Source organism: Macadamia integrifolia, chromosome 12 (assembly GCF_013358625.1).
Source record: "Macadamia integrifolia cultivar HAES 741 chromosome 12, SCU_Mint_v3, whole genome shotgun sequence".
Classification (NCBI taxonomy): Eukaryota; Viridiplantae; Streptophyta; class Magnoliopsida; order Proteales; family Proteaceae; genus Macadamia; species Macadamia integrifolia.
The window spans coordinates 11,719,350-11,735,114 of NC_056568.1; the positions used below are offsets into that span (position 1 = coordinate 11,719,350).

General features: G+C 37.0%; 2 protein-coding genes and 1 long non-coding RNA gene across 4 annotated transcripts in view; all 3 read left to right on the forward strand.

Moving 5' to 3' along the window:
* Positions 1–1,901: 1,901 nt before the first annotated feature.
* LOC122057442 lies at positions 1,902–2,423 on the forward strand. The gene is made up of 2 exons (XR_006133530.1): positions 1,902–2,186; positions 2,369–2,423. It is a non-coding gene; the product is annotated as an uncharacterized LOC122057442 (long non-coding RNA).
* Positions 2,424–9,197: 6,774 nt separating this feature from the next.
* Positions 9,198–12,374, forward strand: LOC122057440. Of its 2 annotated transcripts, XM_042619548.1 has the most exons (4): positions 9,198–10,215; positions 10,951–11,149; positions 11,803–11,903; positions 11,988–12,374. In XM_042619548.1, the coding sequence occupies exons 1-4, from the start codon at positions 9,408–9,410 to the stop codon at positions 12,065–12,067; spliced, it is 1,188 nt and encodes a 395-aa protein (XP_042475482.1). In that variant the 5' UTR covers positions 9,198–9,407; the 3' UTR covers positions 12,068–12,374. The 2 variants fall into 2 exon arrangements, with proteins under 2 accessions (XP_042475482.1, XP_042475481.1); XM_042619547.1 differs by having other exon boundaries at positions 11,803–12,374.
* Positions 12,375–12,864: 490 nt separating this feature from the next.
* Positions 12,865–15,765, forward strand: part of LOC122094689 (uncharacterized protein At4g26485-like) — a 3,860-nt gene continuing 959 nt past the window's right edge. Inside the window, exons 1-2 of the mRNA XM_042665284.1 lie at positions 12,865–13,506; positions 14,989–15,187. Of these exons, the coding sequence (XP_042521218.1) occupies positions 13,479–13,506; positions 14,989–15,187 (227 nt within the window). The 5' untranslated portion in view covers positions 12,865–13,478. The remainder of the gene's footprint in view (positions 13,507–14,988; positions 15,188–15,765) is intronic.

Consider the following 15,765-nt stretch of genomic DNA (forward strand, 5'->3'; position numbering starts at 1 on the left):
AAAATATGTCAGAGTGGATCAATCTTCACAACGGATTAAAAATTTGAGACAAACTTAACATATTACAATGTGACCTATTGGAATGACTAAGAAAGTAGAAATGATGGCAAAAAGAAAAAAAAGAAAAAGCGTTGCCCTTCTAGCTGCCTTTATGCCTAGATATAGTTTGGTGTGAAAAGAATGCTATCTCTTAGGAGCCGTTTGACAACACTTCTATTCATGGAGATTGTTTTTTTACAGAAGTGTTCATTTTCGATTCCATGCTATGAGAACACTCTAGTGGAATAGAAACAGTGTTTGGTAAAATTATTTCAAAAATATCCTTAGAACAGGAAAAGAACAAAAACAACGTTTGACAAACACTTTATATAAATTCACTTATGAGGTGAAAAAATGTTCATTACAATTTTGACTGAAATTTTTGATTTTGAATTTGTTACACGATTGTTGCTAATAATATTTACAAACTTTCGATTTTATTTATTTATTTTTTATTTCACTTCACTTCACATCACATCTAACCCAAATGGAGCAGTAATTTTTCAGAAGAAAAAATGATTGCTTTTATGGATCTTGTGGACATCCATGTGCTCCCAAAACAAAGAAATCTTGTAAAAAATCAAGTTCAGACTATTTCATGAAGATTTAAATACATGTCATCGATAGTTCAGTCGGGTTGAAATCGTCTGCAATTTCGATCTCGTATAATTTCGTGTAATACCATTTTCAGGCGGTGACATGTGTATTGATACCAATACAATGGTCCAGATCTGGTACAACTAATAAAACATTAAATCAGTGAAGAGGCATTTAAATTAGATTTGGACCATTGTATTGGTATCAACACACGTGTCACTGCCTGAAGGTGGTATTGTACTAAATTGTACGAGATCGAAATTGCAGACGATTTTTTTCTTAGTTCAATCACCCAGGGAATACCAGTCTTGATGTGTTACATGTGGCTTTTGAAGAATTGAATAATATAAGGACCGGCTGTAATCCCAAAACTTGACTTGGTTTTAGATTGGTATGGAAGTCACGGAAGGGTTTATTTTATTTTGTTAAGGCTCCGTTTGTTTCGGAGATTACGTGTAAAATTTTACATTTTGAAAATTTACCCATGTTTGTTTCGGAAGTGGTAAAATATGAAATACAAATTTTCAATATGATTGTTCATATTATATAACCTTTTGGTTCAGCTATTTTATCAAACACCTGGTGTGCATCTTTGAATACCTCAAAGTATTTCCAGATCAGATTGATTGTAATTTTGTGTCACATCTTCTTGTACAATTAGGGGTGTCAATTCTTAAACCGAATCGGTAAAATTGGCCGGACCAAACCGATAACAATACGGACCGAATCGAATCGAAGCCTTATTGGGTCGGTTCGGTTTGGAGTATTACAACCCCAAAACCAAATCAAACCGCACCGAAAACCAGATGAACCCGAAACCAAACCAAAACCGGCTCAAAACCCAGACCGAAACCGAAACCAAATCGGTAAAAAACCAAAACACTCCAAAATTCATTAAAAAAATAAAAATTTGCATAGTTTTGTAAATATTTGTATGGAAAATCGAATCTAAACTGGACCAAAAACCAAAACCAACCCGGTTACAAATTAATTTAAGAAACCGAAGACAAACCGAAATCAAACCGCATTGAAACCGAAACCAAACCGAAACCAGAATTTCCTTATTGGTTCGGTTTTGATTTCAACTTTCCCACACCGAAACCAACTCAACCCGGATCGAAACCGAACCGGACCGACTGATTGACACCCCTATGTACAATCGTAGATGGCAAAGGCAATTTAATAGGCTGTGCCATGGAAAACCAAATCCAGCTTTCATAAATTGAAAATGTCTTAAACCCTACGAACGCAGGAGGGAAGAGCACCTCGTCTCTGTTTCAAGTTTTCTGCAAACTTGGCTGAAAGCTCTGTTTGTTCTATTATACACGACGATAGCAGACAGCAGAGTACAATCTGAAGAGAAACACAAAGAGAAGAAAAGAAAGCTAAGAGAATATGAAGAGAAGGAAATAGATAGAAGACTTTGCGTATCGATCTTCCAGAGGAGAAAGAAGCAGTAGCAGAAGACGAATCAGAAGTTTCAAAGAGGACCTTGAAAAAAATCTAGGCTTGATTTTATTTATCCAAAGCAAAGAATATGAACTTCAAAGGTCAGTTTGCTCACTCAAATTTATCCCTTCCAGTGAAATTAAGGCGAGAAAGAATCTGAGATTTGCCAGCCGCAGAGTCGCCGATGAGTAGGGCGGAAGGCAATAATCGATCTTCCACCGTTTCTGTTGCAGACTTCTCTTCCATATCCTCTCTTATTCTCCCTCTCCCTCTGCTACAACAGATTTCGATCCTCACGATTGTGATTGAACTGAATAAGTGAAAAATGCAGTGGAAAAGAAGTGACAAGAAAAAGCAGCGACGAGATCTTCCTCCAACCAGGAATTCAGAGAAAAGTGAGAAAGATCTTCCTCCAACCAGGAAATTCAGAGAAATATGAGGTTGTAGATCCAAAGATGGAAGAGAAGGAGTGATGAAGCAGGAGACATTTGCGGGGAAAACAGATGCCTAGTCTCATTTTTTTTTTTCAATCCATTTTATCGAGAACGATAACAATTGTTTTACCGGCTACATTTTACGGCAGTTTTCTAGGTAAAATTATTTTTCGGTAAATGCAAGGCTATTGGTAAAATTTTCCACCATGAAGCTATATGATTTTATCGTAAAATGTTACAGGGAAAATTTTCCAAGCCGAAACAAACGGAGCCTTTGACCGGTGGTGTAATTTTCTTTTGCAAAGTTTTTTCTCATTGTGAGACTTCATTCCAAGCATTAGTTTGGTCATAGGTATTGATGCGGTAAAAATTGATCAGCCTATCTTCCTTGCAGCTCTTGATGCTTCAGCAAACTTGTACAGAAGAGAAGATACGGGAGAGCCAGGCTGACTCGATGGGTGACTTTCCGATGCCTAAGTCTGATCTTTCCACAGCAGATACTTAAGAGAGTTTTTCAGTAAAGAAGTGATCGATTCCTTGTGATGGAGGCTTACCTTGATATTTATAGATTGCTGATGGAGAGAGAAGGAGAGTCGTTTATGAAGAGTCATGTTTATGCATAGAGTTCTTGAGGAGAATGGCTCTATAATTCCGAGAATATTCTGGATTCCAAGGCATGTTTCGGGAATATTCCCTTCTTATCCTGAAGGCACAAGCCGTGAGAAGGGTGGACACTTCTGACGATGTGAGTGGATTGAGTCCTAGCCTATAATCAGGGGTCACGTCCCTTGAATGTAGGAGTGGACATGTGCATGTTTTTGGGCGTCTTACTTGATTGTGCCGAGCCGAGGTGATGGGTCGGCTCAATAGGAGACCGAGCTGGCAGGTCGACCCAATGGGGGCCGAGGTGATAGGTCGGCCTGACAGGGAGCCTAAGTGGCAGGTCGACCTGAGGAGAGACCAAGGTGGCAGGTCGGTTTGAAGAGAGACCAAGTGGCAAGTCAACCTGAGGAGAGATCGAGTGGCAGGTCAGCCTGACGGAAGACCAAGGTGGTAGGTAGGCCTGAGGGGAGACCGAGGTGACATGTCGACCATCTGTATTGGTGTGTACACACGCTTCAACCGTGCTAAGGACGGGGACATATTTGGCCTATCAGGTATTAATGATGTAAAAATGAGATACACTTGGCTTTAGGCCATCATATTTATGTAGAGATAGGCAAATTCAAATAGCACAGGCCCTTTTACCTCCATTGCAAAAACACAGAGCAAAATAACCAAAAACAACAAAACAGAGCTTGAAGCAGAGAGAGACAAAGAGAGAAACAGAGAGCGAGTGAGAGACAGTGCTACTGCTCCTCGTCGGATTGGGGGTAAAGTGAAAGAAAATAAATGCCAAAACAACTCATGGAGATCGATAAGCATGTACGATAAACACTACAAATACACGTTTTAGGCATACCTAAATCTATGGCTGAAGAATAAGAACTCCACAAAGTCTTCTTGTATGCTCCTCGTACAACACGATCAATGTTGGTTTGGTCTACCCTCTTTCCCTTTTACTTTTAGGTCATTAGCATCACTTAATGGATCAGCGATAACTATTTATAGGGGTGAAGATAGGGACCAACCCTGTAATAAAATTAGGGTTTTCTCCCCATTAAGGAAACAATACCTTAGGTCCACACATAGTAATAAATATTTCATACCATTAAGGTGTGTTAATAGAATCTAATATCTCCATAAAGATCACTTACCAATAATATTGGATTCTTTCTGCTTACTCCATCTTTAGTCAACACAACTAAACCGATTTTAGAAACAAATCTTTGACTATGCTAGCCCACCTAATTGAAAATCTTACAATCTCCCACTTGGGCAGTATATATCACAAGTTTTAGATTTTAAAATTTATTTAAAACGACTCTCCGGTTTAGATAAACTGAATGTGGCCATAAACAAAATAGTGTTGAATGGAGTGCACCTTAAACCAAATGCTTTGGTCCGATTGAGAATTACAAACACCCAACTGTATTGATCATCACATCTAAAGCGATATGAGACCAAACACGTTAAAGTGCTCATAACATCACCGAATTGGGCTGAACAGTATGAAAGTGTGGTATGAAAATAATATGCAATAGTGATCATCATGTCTATTTCTAAATTGGTCCTGGCTCAAAATCCAAATGAGTCCTATGAGATAAATACTGAAAGTCTCATTAACTACAAGCGTCTCCCAAACGCTCAAGCTTCAATCAAAAAAGCTTATTGGGACTGGGTCCAGATGTCCCACAACATTAGCACTAGACCTCAATCAAATGAGGCTTTGCTAATGGCTGAATGTGTGTGTATTGACTGGAATCTCAAATACCGAATGAGGTAAATACACCACATATAACCTCAATTTTCTGTAGGAGGTAAATAAATAAGTGTATACACATAAACAAATTACCATAATAAAAATGCATCTATATTCTTGAGAACAATAATAATGTATCATATGTATAAACTAAAACTGAAAGTCAAATGCGAACATATTGAGCAAAACTCCCACTAATAAAATACATCAAAAGAACTAACAAGTCTCATATTAGTGAATGCTCTTGAAAGAATTTTGGAGTCAAACCCTTAGTAAGAGGATCTACAATCATGTTTTTTATAGCAATCTGCTCCATTGTAATCTGTGACTCTTGAACTTTCTCTCTGACCAAAAAATACTTAATATCAATGTGTTTAGAGCCTAAAGTACTTTTACTGTTATGAGAGAAATGAACCGCAACTGAGTTGTCACAGAACATCCTCAATGGTTTAGATATAGAGTCAACAATCTGTAGCCCTGAAATAAAATTCCTTAACCATAAAGCTTGAACAATGGCTTCATAACACGCGACATACTCTGCCTGCATAGTAGAAGATGCAGTGAGTGTCTGCTTGACACTCTTCCAAGATATAGCCCCACCTACCATCACAAAAACATATTCAGAAGTAGACTTGAGGTCATCTAGACATTCAGTGAAATCTGTGTCATTGTAACCGACTACATCAAGTGAATCGGTTCTTCTATAAGTAAGCATAAAATCCTTAGTACCCTGCAAATATCTCATGACTTTCTTAGTAGCTATCCAATGCGTTTCACCAGGGTTACTCAAATATCTCCCAAGTATACTAATAACATAGGCAATGTCAGGCCATGTGCAAACTTGATCATACATCAAACTACCAACAGCAGATGCATAAGGACCAACACCCTTGTTTAAGGAATTGGATTGGATCGGTCAGGATCGTTCGAATAGTATTGGTATTAGCTTTGCCTGATTCTTATTCTTAATCAATATCATATTGGTAGATTGTCATGGATAATAAAATAAAATGAATCCAAGAGTATTTCTATTCGATCTGGATTAATTTGTATCAAGATTGGATCGAACCTGACCCAATTCCATCTTATTTGGGTTGCCATATATCTTAGTATTATGTTAGAGCAAATACCAATAAATGCAAAAAATAAACAAAATTAACCGCACAACACAGAGATTTAACGAGGTTGACACATTAATGTAGTGTGCTACGTCCTCGGGTGAAGAAGAAGATGTTTTATTATGTAAAAGAAAGATTACACCTAAGCAACCGGGAGAAAACTCACCCTGAAACCCTAGCTCGAAAAAACCCCAAAATTACAATGACTTGTTCAACAAAGATTATAGTACATTATATACTCCTCCAAATCGCAAGTCACAAGTCGAACCATACTGCGGGGCATAGCCCTCGCACCCCCATAAGAAATTAGTACTGGGCTCCAGACCCAACTCTCTGCTTCTATCACAGATCTCAGAAAAAAATTTCATTTAAATCACCATAAAAATATATCAGAGTGAAACAATCTTCAAAATGGATCAAGAATTTAAGATAAACTTAGTATATTACAATAGTGGCCTATTGGGGCTGATTAAGAAAATATAAATGATAACAAAAAAAGGTTACCTTTCTAGGTAGCTGTCTTTACGCCTAGAGACAATTTGGTGTGAAAAGAATGCGCTTAATGTATATCTACGCTCAATTATTGCGGGTGTGGAAAGGCAATGTTGTCTCATGCTGAAAATATTCGTGTACGCATTCCCATTGGCTGTGTCGGCCGATGTCTTAGTTTCAATAAATAATGTCTCTTGTCTAGTAATAAATGGGGGGCCACTGTACGCCTTGGGTTTAAGAGAGAGCCTTTTCCCTTCCCTAATATATAATGTAGAAATAAAACAGAAATTATCAAATTCGGGGCCCAAACCCAAAAGCAAGGGTTCTTTTTTTTTATTTTTTAGTAAGAAAAAACAAACATTAGGCCAACCCCATTCCCGGGTTTAGGAGTCAAGATCATGATGGGACAGAAAAATGGATTCCAATAAATTCTGACGGAGGGTACCTTTTATGGGACCCTTTCATGTGGTCACAACCAATCCCTCGTCATCAATGAACGTCATCTACCAACTTGCTCATGGTGTAAGGAAGAATGATTTGGCTATATTTGGTTTAATTTTTAAGAATATTAATAATAAAAAAACAAAGAACAATATAAATGCATGGGACTCCTAATAATATTACAAGGCTTGAGAGGTTATTTCCAAGTTTTGATTCTGTGTCTAACATGTTGCATGCAACAGGACAACTTAAATCCTAACAATTTTTAACAGTTTTTAAGAATATTAATATACAAAAATTATTATTAATCTTTCCCACTAAAAAATCTTTCTCAGTAACCGTGGTCACTCTAGTAGTCTAGTCATTCAAGCTATGTGTAATCTCTTGTTCGTGGTGCACGAATGAATTTCACTTGGGCCTTTAGTTGATTCAATTGAATGAAAAATCATTCATTATTTGAGGAAGCAAAATTTATTATTGAATTTTTAATTAGAATCATTAGTATGATGGTTCTTTTTTTCCATTTAAACAAGAAGTTTATTATAGATGTATCCTCAAGACCTAGATTTCGTTTTATTAAATAAATTTTGTGAGTTCTTATTGATGGTCATGTGAGGGTTCACTTTTCGCATTTTTTATTGTAGTTTGGTTGGATATATGCCATCTTCTTTACCTTTTAATTTTTTTCTTCTTCTTTTTCAAAAATAACCTGGTCTCTTAGAAAAATAAAATAAAAATAAAAAGTCTCTCTCATGCCTCCTTTCTAAAAGAAATCAAAGGAGAGGTTGTCAACATTGCAAACGATACTTCATAATTCTAGTAAAAAAACCAATAACTCATCTCTTTCGATTTATTAGAAAAAAAAAAGAAGTTTCCTTTCCCAATAGAGAAGGAAAAATCTCAATTTATGATGTAACTACTCACCCAGCCTAGCCTTTTTCATCCTTTTGTTACACTCTCATGTCCCATTGACAAAGTCAAAATCAACCCTCTCGATCCAAACTACTTTGATGGTACCGACTGCCATGGTGAGGGGATTCGTCATTCACCATGGGTGAAAAGAAATTAAGTAAAAAAAAATGTTTAGAGAGAGAGAGAGAGAGAGAGAGAGAGAATCCTGAGGAACGGATGACTAGGATGTTGTGACTTGTGAGGAAGGAAACTGATGGGCAATCATCTATGGTTAAAGACAAAATCTTGTGTCAAACCAACCCCGCAAGAAATTACCAACGACGACCAGTACCCTGAGTCAACAAGTATCCCAAGAGACAAAACAGAGCATAAAAGAGAGCAATGGGCCCTCTTTAATCTTGAAGTTGAATAGGTGGACTCGGATCATACGCGGCTAGGGGACTCCAATTATACGCGGCTGTCACTCTCTCTCCTTTGATTTGAAGTTGAAGGGCCTCTGGCAAAATCCTTTGTTCAATCTTGAAGTTGGCATCTTCTCCAATGATTTACCTTTCAACTACCCTCCAATCAGATATAAATGCATGGGGCTAAACGCTTAAGGGTATGCAGACCTAGATGGGAGGGTAGGGGGAGAGTGGATGGAGAGAATCCCAATCCAAAATTGAATGATGTCTGAAAAAAGATCATTTATAATTAATTGGACACTTAATTAATATTCCATCAACTAAAGAGAACCTGGAGATATGAAATGTGGATTAAGTTTTCGTATGAGAATGATCCACATAGATGGAATCTACCACAGAGTTGTTTGTTGGGTAGATTTCATCTGTGAAGATCAGTCCCATACGAGAATCATTCTCATATGAGGACTTAATCTGCTCTCGAAATATACCCTCATGTATGAGAGCGAATCATGTTCACGTACAAGAATGGTCTTGCTCCGTGAATATAGAATCAATTTTCTCTTTATTCATTTAATAGATTCTATATCCACGGATCAAGAATATACAAAAATATTCTCATATGTGAACATGATCCGTTCACCTCATGCGTTTGAATGTATGTCTAGGATCTTCCTATCCATTGATCACTGATTGAGTTCTTGATGAATTGGAGAGAAGCCGAATCAGATCCATACTAGTGTATTACAGCTGCCACCACCTCCATTCCCATCTCATACACATTATGAATCTCTCTCTCTCTCTCTCTCTCTCTCTCTCTCAACTGAACGTTTTTTTTCTTCAGTGATAAGCAAAGAGCTGAGAGTAGATAAGGTTACCCCACCACAACATTATTATCTAGTACATTTAAAGAAAGACATACATTTTTTATATTTGCATAGAAATCAAACCCTGTACTGTGTTCCTCACTTTCCCATTAATTCTTGGCAATTGACCTTAGCTTACTCACAATGGTTTATTTCACATTAGTAGACGATGAGCATCTATAAATGTTTCACTAAGTTCCTCTTCCTCGCTGTGTTTTCTGGTCTGAGAAATCAAAGAAGAGGAAACAAGATTACTGGTTCAGACCCTTTTCAACCTGAGAAGCTTCTTATTTGAAATGGATCAGGTCCTATCCAACCTCAGAAGCATCATATTTGGAAGAAAACAGAAAGTATATCACGCACCTGATGATCACTGTGAAGAGGTTAAGCAAATTCATCCTACCTCTGGTTATGGAAAGACCAGAGTTTTAGAAGAAGATGAAGGATCAGTAGTTATTGTTATAACTGATGCTGATCAGGTCAGAGAAGATGCAGCAGAGCCATTTTCTCTCGTCTCTGGTGGCCCAGAGACCAGGTTATCAGAAGATGAAAGGGTAATAACTATCATTGTTGGCAATGTAGTTGAGGCTGTAGAAAAGATTAAACCTGTAACTGATGCTGAGGTCAGAGTAGATGCAGAACCATTTCCTCTTCTCTTTGTTGACCCTAAGACCAGGGTTTCAGAAGATGAAAGAGCCAGAGAAGATGTAGACCCATATCTTCTTGTCTCTGTTGACTCAAAGCCCAGGATTTCAGAAGATGAAAAGGTCAGAGAAGATGCAGCAGAGCCATTTCCTCTTGTCTCTGGGTCACCGGAGACCAGGGTATCAGAAGATGAAAGGGTAATAACTATCATTGTTGATAGTGGGGTTGAGGCTGCAGAAAAGATTAAACCTACCCTTGATGTCTCTACTGTTCCAAAAGATGGTTCAGGAGCAAAGAGAAGGAAAAGAAGAGCCAAGCGAAAAGAAAGAAGAATTAAGCACTACTACAGTTCTCACAAGATACTGCTGGTTGGGGAGGGAGATTTCTCTTTCTCTGCTTGTTTGGCCAAGGTTTTTGGTTCTGCTAATAACATGGTAGCCACTTCTCTCAATTCAAAAGGTATAAGTTTAACTTCTGAGTAATATATAATCAATAGTTAATTTTGGTTGTTTTGTTGAGATTTGGAAGAACCCATCTCTGTTTCTTTGCCCTCTTTCTGTAGAACATGAATCAAATTTGTCTTTTCTTAACCAATCGCTTCACAGTTTGAATAGAACAAAACCCATTTTACTCTATAGTTTCTATGGAACAACTATTTTGAATGAGAAAATCTTCTTTTCTCTCATATACTTTCTAATTATATCTGTAAAGACTGTTAGTTTATGAATTTTATCTTACCCAATTGGGAAAAAAAATCTATGGGAGGATGAGATTTCTATTAGGTGCCAGTGTCATGTAATGGTCCTTAAGGAGGAGTTACTATGAAATTTCCATCCTCCTATTGGCAAGTCAGCATTAGAAAATGTTCTGTAACCATTGGAGCTTAAAATTTGAATCCTCCCATATAGAACACTGACAAGAAAACTATGGAAGTAGAAGCTCAACCAAGAAGTTTGGAAATGTTTTTTCATATTTTCCTTATCTTGTCTGTCATGTGTATCTTTTAGCTTCTGGGAGGATAAATCTTTTTCCTTCCTTGGGTTGTGTTAGCACAATCTTATTCTGATCCAAGTAGCTAGACTTACCTTTCCATATCATATGAATTGGTTTCATATGGGGTATTACTAAAATTACAAGACAAGTAACCCTCTAAATGGTAGTGGCTATTATGTAACATTGGCGTTTGTATTTCAGGCTTCTTAGAGGAAAACTACTGCAATGCCATATCTAACATCAATGGTTTGAAGAGCAGAGGATGTATGGTTCTTCATGGGCTGGATGCAACAAATATGTCAGGCCATCAGATTCTCAAGAGCATGAAATTTGATCGGATTGTCTTTAACTTCCCCTATGCTGGTTTTTTTAAAAACGAGCCGCGTGAGTCTCAAAAGAGGTAAATGTTTGTTTGGAATGAAGGAATTTAACACATTATAACTTTGGTTACTCCCCCACCTTGTGAAAGAAAGAGATAGAGATGCATGTGACTCCCCACCTAATATAGCATTCTAAGATTCCAATTTAGAAAATCCAGTTTTCATGTTTGGGGTATATATCAACTCCTATGAGTGTAGAATTTAATGTGGAGAAAATGTATGAAGTTTCCATCTTGTCTATCGTTGTCAATGGTCGAGATTCTCAAGATCCAAACTCCGCATTAGTAGATTGATTGGTTATTGAGGCCTGAACAGTTAGATTGCATAAATCTACTAGATTTACTCCTTTCTTAAATATAGCTATAGGATAGCAAAATTTCAATTTACTAGGTCTAGATCCACAATTATAGATCATGGGTACCTTGACCTTACCTAGTTGTCTCCATTTAGAATTAGAATATCATTATAGGGGAATTGGTCTCTCCCCAGAGGCATGTCCTACACCAATACTCCCATGTGTATATCTCTCATTTCATATGAAAATACAACTCTTATTCTGAAGCAATTTTTCCAATTTTCTAGCTAATTTATATGTACACAATTTTTGTAGAAGTGAATGGTTTTTGGATATTATTGCAATTAATTTTATTTATTTATTTTTTTACATGTGCAGTCGACACCGAATGTTGGTCACCTTGTTCTTCCGGAATGCCAAGAAGATGCTTTCAAAAGTGGGAGAAATCCATATCTCTCACAAATCAAATGGGTTCCATTGTGAGTGGAATATAATTTCTCTGGCCTCTCTTAGTGGCCTCAAGTTTATAAAAAGAGTGAAATTTAATTTGAATGATTATCCAGGTTACAATACTAAAAGAGGGTTTGGAGGAGATGAGAATTTTGATTGCAACCCAAGTGAGACTTACATGTTTGGACTGTGATAGAGACCAATGGATGATGAAGAAGCCTCATATCAATAAATGGGATTTTCAAGGAAGACAAACATAGGTTTCACAAGTAGAAGTCTACATGAGTGTTATTAAGCAATGATGTATGCTTATTGTGTTGATGAATAGAAATCTTGTAGGTTCTCCCTACACATTCCATCTTTATGGTATTGAAGACCTTGGGATTGAGAGTGATTGCAAGGAGCTGATCCTTACTTCTCAACCAAACTAACCCCTCCTTACCTACTGAGGTGATGAACATTGTTCTACATATAAGGCACCTTTCTTCTTTTTTGCAGAATTGCTCATTTTCTTACATCTTTAGAGAGATCAACAACATAGTTGACTCGCTGTCTCGGAAGATCTTGTCTTGAGCGTGTGAGACAATTTGACCGCTTTCCACTCCTTGCTGATTACCGTATATGTCACTCGATACTATGTGCTAGACACGTTTCAATAAATAATCATTTTTCGATTAAAGAAAAAAAAAAAAAGACAATCCACTACAGAATTTCAATTTCCCTCCCAAAAAAGTTGATTTTTTTTTTTTTGATAAAAAAAATGAAGAAATTGAATTGGTGGAATTGGAATCATACGCGGCTTTCCATCTCTGTCTCTCTTCACCTTCCTTTGATTTGAAGTTGAAAGGGCTCTAACAAAAAAAAAAAAAAAAAAAAAAAGGTTGTCCATAGTCCATACACGGCTTTTCGTCTCTGTCCCCCATCACCCCCACTCCATTCTCATCTCATACACATTTATGGAAGACTCACTGTCTCTCTCTCTCTTGGCAAATGTACTTTAAAGCATCTCCTACATTTATAGATGAGATGAGCATTTCTAAACATTTCTCTAAGCTCCTCTTCCTCTCTTCCTCTCTCCCTATGTGCTTGCAGGGCTGGGAGAACAGAAGAGGGAAAAGTTTTAAGTAATTCTGGTCCTTCCCAACCTGAGAAGTGTCTTATTTGAAATGGGTCAGGTCCTATCCAACCTGATAAGATTCTTATTTGGAAGAAAAGAGAAAAAAGTGAAAAATGATGAAGAGAGGAAGCCAATTCATCCTACCTCCAGTTATGGAAAGACCATAGTCTCGGAAGAAGATGAAGGAGCAGTAGTTATTGTTATAACTGATGCCGAAGTTAGAGAAGATGTAGAGTCATTTCCTCCTGCCTCTGGTGACCTAGATGAGACCAGAGTTTCAGAAGATGAAAGGGTGGCTATCATTGTTGACAGTAGTGTTGAGGCTCTAGAAAAGATTAAACCTATCCTTCATGGCTCTACTGGAAGAGTCTTGCAAGAAGAAAGAAGGATAAAGTACTAGTACAGTTCTCACAAGATACTGGTGGTTGGGGAGGGAGATTTCTCTTTCTCTGCTTGTTTGGCTAAGGTTTTTGGTTATGCTAATAATATGGTTGCCACTTCTCTCCATTCGAAAGGTTTGGTTTAATTTTTGCACCTTATATCTCTTAAACAGAATCGCATCGAATAGAAATTCTGAAATAGCTGAGGAGTTGTTTCAATTTTGAAATTGAAATTGATTTCATTCTTGCTCTTTAATGAGTACATGGTTAATTTGATAAGACAAACTAACCACCACCATGTCACCGCCAACTTCGTTAGATTAGATTGTATTTGAATCAGATTAATTAGGAATCCTTATGTTTTGTATCCTAATCTAACTTTTACTCTCTTTCCTAATCTGTATTCGTTCCATGGCTATCAAGCCATTCCATGTATAAATACTTTCAGTTTTCTCTACAATTGTTAGAGAGCAAAATACAATTCTGGTATTGAGTTTCTTGATCTATCAGAATAGAACAAAACCCATCTTGATGATGGGAAAATGTTCTGTCATTTTGATGTCTGAATTCTAAAGACACTGCACCATTGCAATAAAACACAGATTTCTTTGTCTAGCTCTGCAAGGTCAGTAAACCATAATCTTTTGCATGGAACAATTATTTTGAATGAGAAATCTCTCTCTCTCTCTCTCTTATTTATTTATTTTTATGAATTTTTCTCTCACTTGCTTTTATTTATTTATTTGGTAAAAGAAAAATATTAAAACAAAGAAAGAAAACATAACCTCATGTCACAAGGGAAAGCCAAAGGGGGCAGCCCCTAAACACAAAAATAAAATAAAATAAAATTCAAATCAAATCAGGGGCAGAAAGGGGAGAGAAGAAACAAGCATAAAAAGCAAACAAGGTGTTACATTAAAATCGCGGAGGAGGGGGGAGTGGAAAACAATAGGGAGATCCTAAGCAAGGGCAATGTGCATGCTTATGCTAGAATTAGAGCACACCATAAATCTATGAAGAATTTTATTCCTAATCTGAATTTAGTCTGGCTGAAACGAGATTTAAAAAATAAAAATATAAGTTTACATAGAAAAAAAATTATATATATATATATATATTTTTTTTTTGGTAGGAGAAAATATTGTTTCTCATCCTCCCAATTTGAGGGTGTGTAATTTAAAACAGAGGGTAGATGAAATATTTGAAAAGGGTACAATTTTATTGACATTTTTTCATACCTCCCTTAACTATGAAATTTCCATATTCCTTTGCATTTCAGCATTAGAAATATACATAATCCATAGGAGCATAAAATATGCATCCTCCCATGTAAAACTCTGACTAGAAAACTGTGGAAGTTGAAGCTCAACCAAAAGTTTGGAAATGTTACCTTTTCCATATCTTGGCTGTCATGTGTATCTCTTAGGCTCTGGAAGGATTAAATCCTTTATCTTTCCTTGGGTTCTGTTAGCACAATCTTATATTATGTTCCAAGTAGCTAGACTATCTGGCTTCCCCATTTGTTATATATATATGTTATCGAAACTCACTAAGGTTATAAGAGAAGCTCTTAAAATGGTAATGTCTATAATGCTACATTGGGGGTTTGTATTTCAGGTTTCTTAAAGAAAAACTACAGCAATGCCATGTCTAACATCAAAGATTTGAAGAGCAGAGGATCTATGGTTCTTCATGGAGAAGATGCAACAATGATGTCGGTCGATGAGTTCTTCAAGGACATGAGATTTGATAGAATTGTCTTCAACTTTCCCTGTGCTGATTGGTTCAAGAAAAAATCGTGGGAGAACCAAATCAGGTAAATGTTTGTTTAGATCTAGCAAATAACTCATTTTGATTTTAGACTATGTTTGGATTTCAAGAAAAGAAAAGAAAAGAAAAAAAAATCATGATGGGACTCATCAAGGCAGTCTCACTGATCAGATACAATTAGATGATCATCAAATCACTAAATTATCATATTATTAAAGACCTGGGATGATTACCTCGTCATGGGGCCATTGTGCTAGTGTGGGCATCAATTAAAGGAGGTACATAAGTATCCAGTTAGGATTGGGGCAAGATGATCTTTCACCACCCTATGTGCCTAGGCACAGGGGTGCCCGACAGAGTATGAATCTTTTACCTATTATTAAATTATGGGGAAAGGACTGCTACCTGTCCTTATGGCTCTTGCATTGGTGTGCGGGAGCATCGAGGAATAAAAGAAAAAGGGGGGGGATTTCTTGGTTTCTTTGCTTGATTTATGAATTTTCTTATGATTTTATCTATTCGACACACTTACATTTAACTATGACACCGTGTGGACCTATGGACTTACCAGCCTTGATCGTTACAAAGGATGATGCTATGACATTGAGCCGGTTGGTGGAGAAG

Coding starts and splice junctions, on each gene's coding strand:
- LOC122057440 (XM_042619547.1), top strand. CDS start 9,408: ATGGATCAGGTCCTATCCAACCTCAGAAGCATCATATTTGGAAGAAAA. Junction 10,216..10,950: donor CACTTCTCTCAATTCAAAAG/GTATAAGTTTAA, acceptor TTTGTATTTCAG/GCTTCTTAGAGGAAAACTAC. Junction 11,150..11,802: donor CCGCGTGAGTCTCAAAAGAG/GTAAATGTTTGT, acceptor TTACATGTGCAG/TCGACACCGAATGTTGGTCA.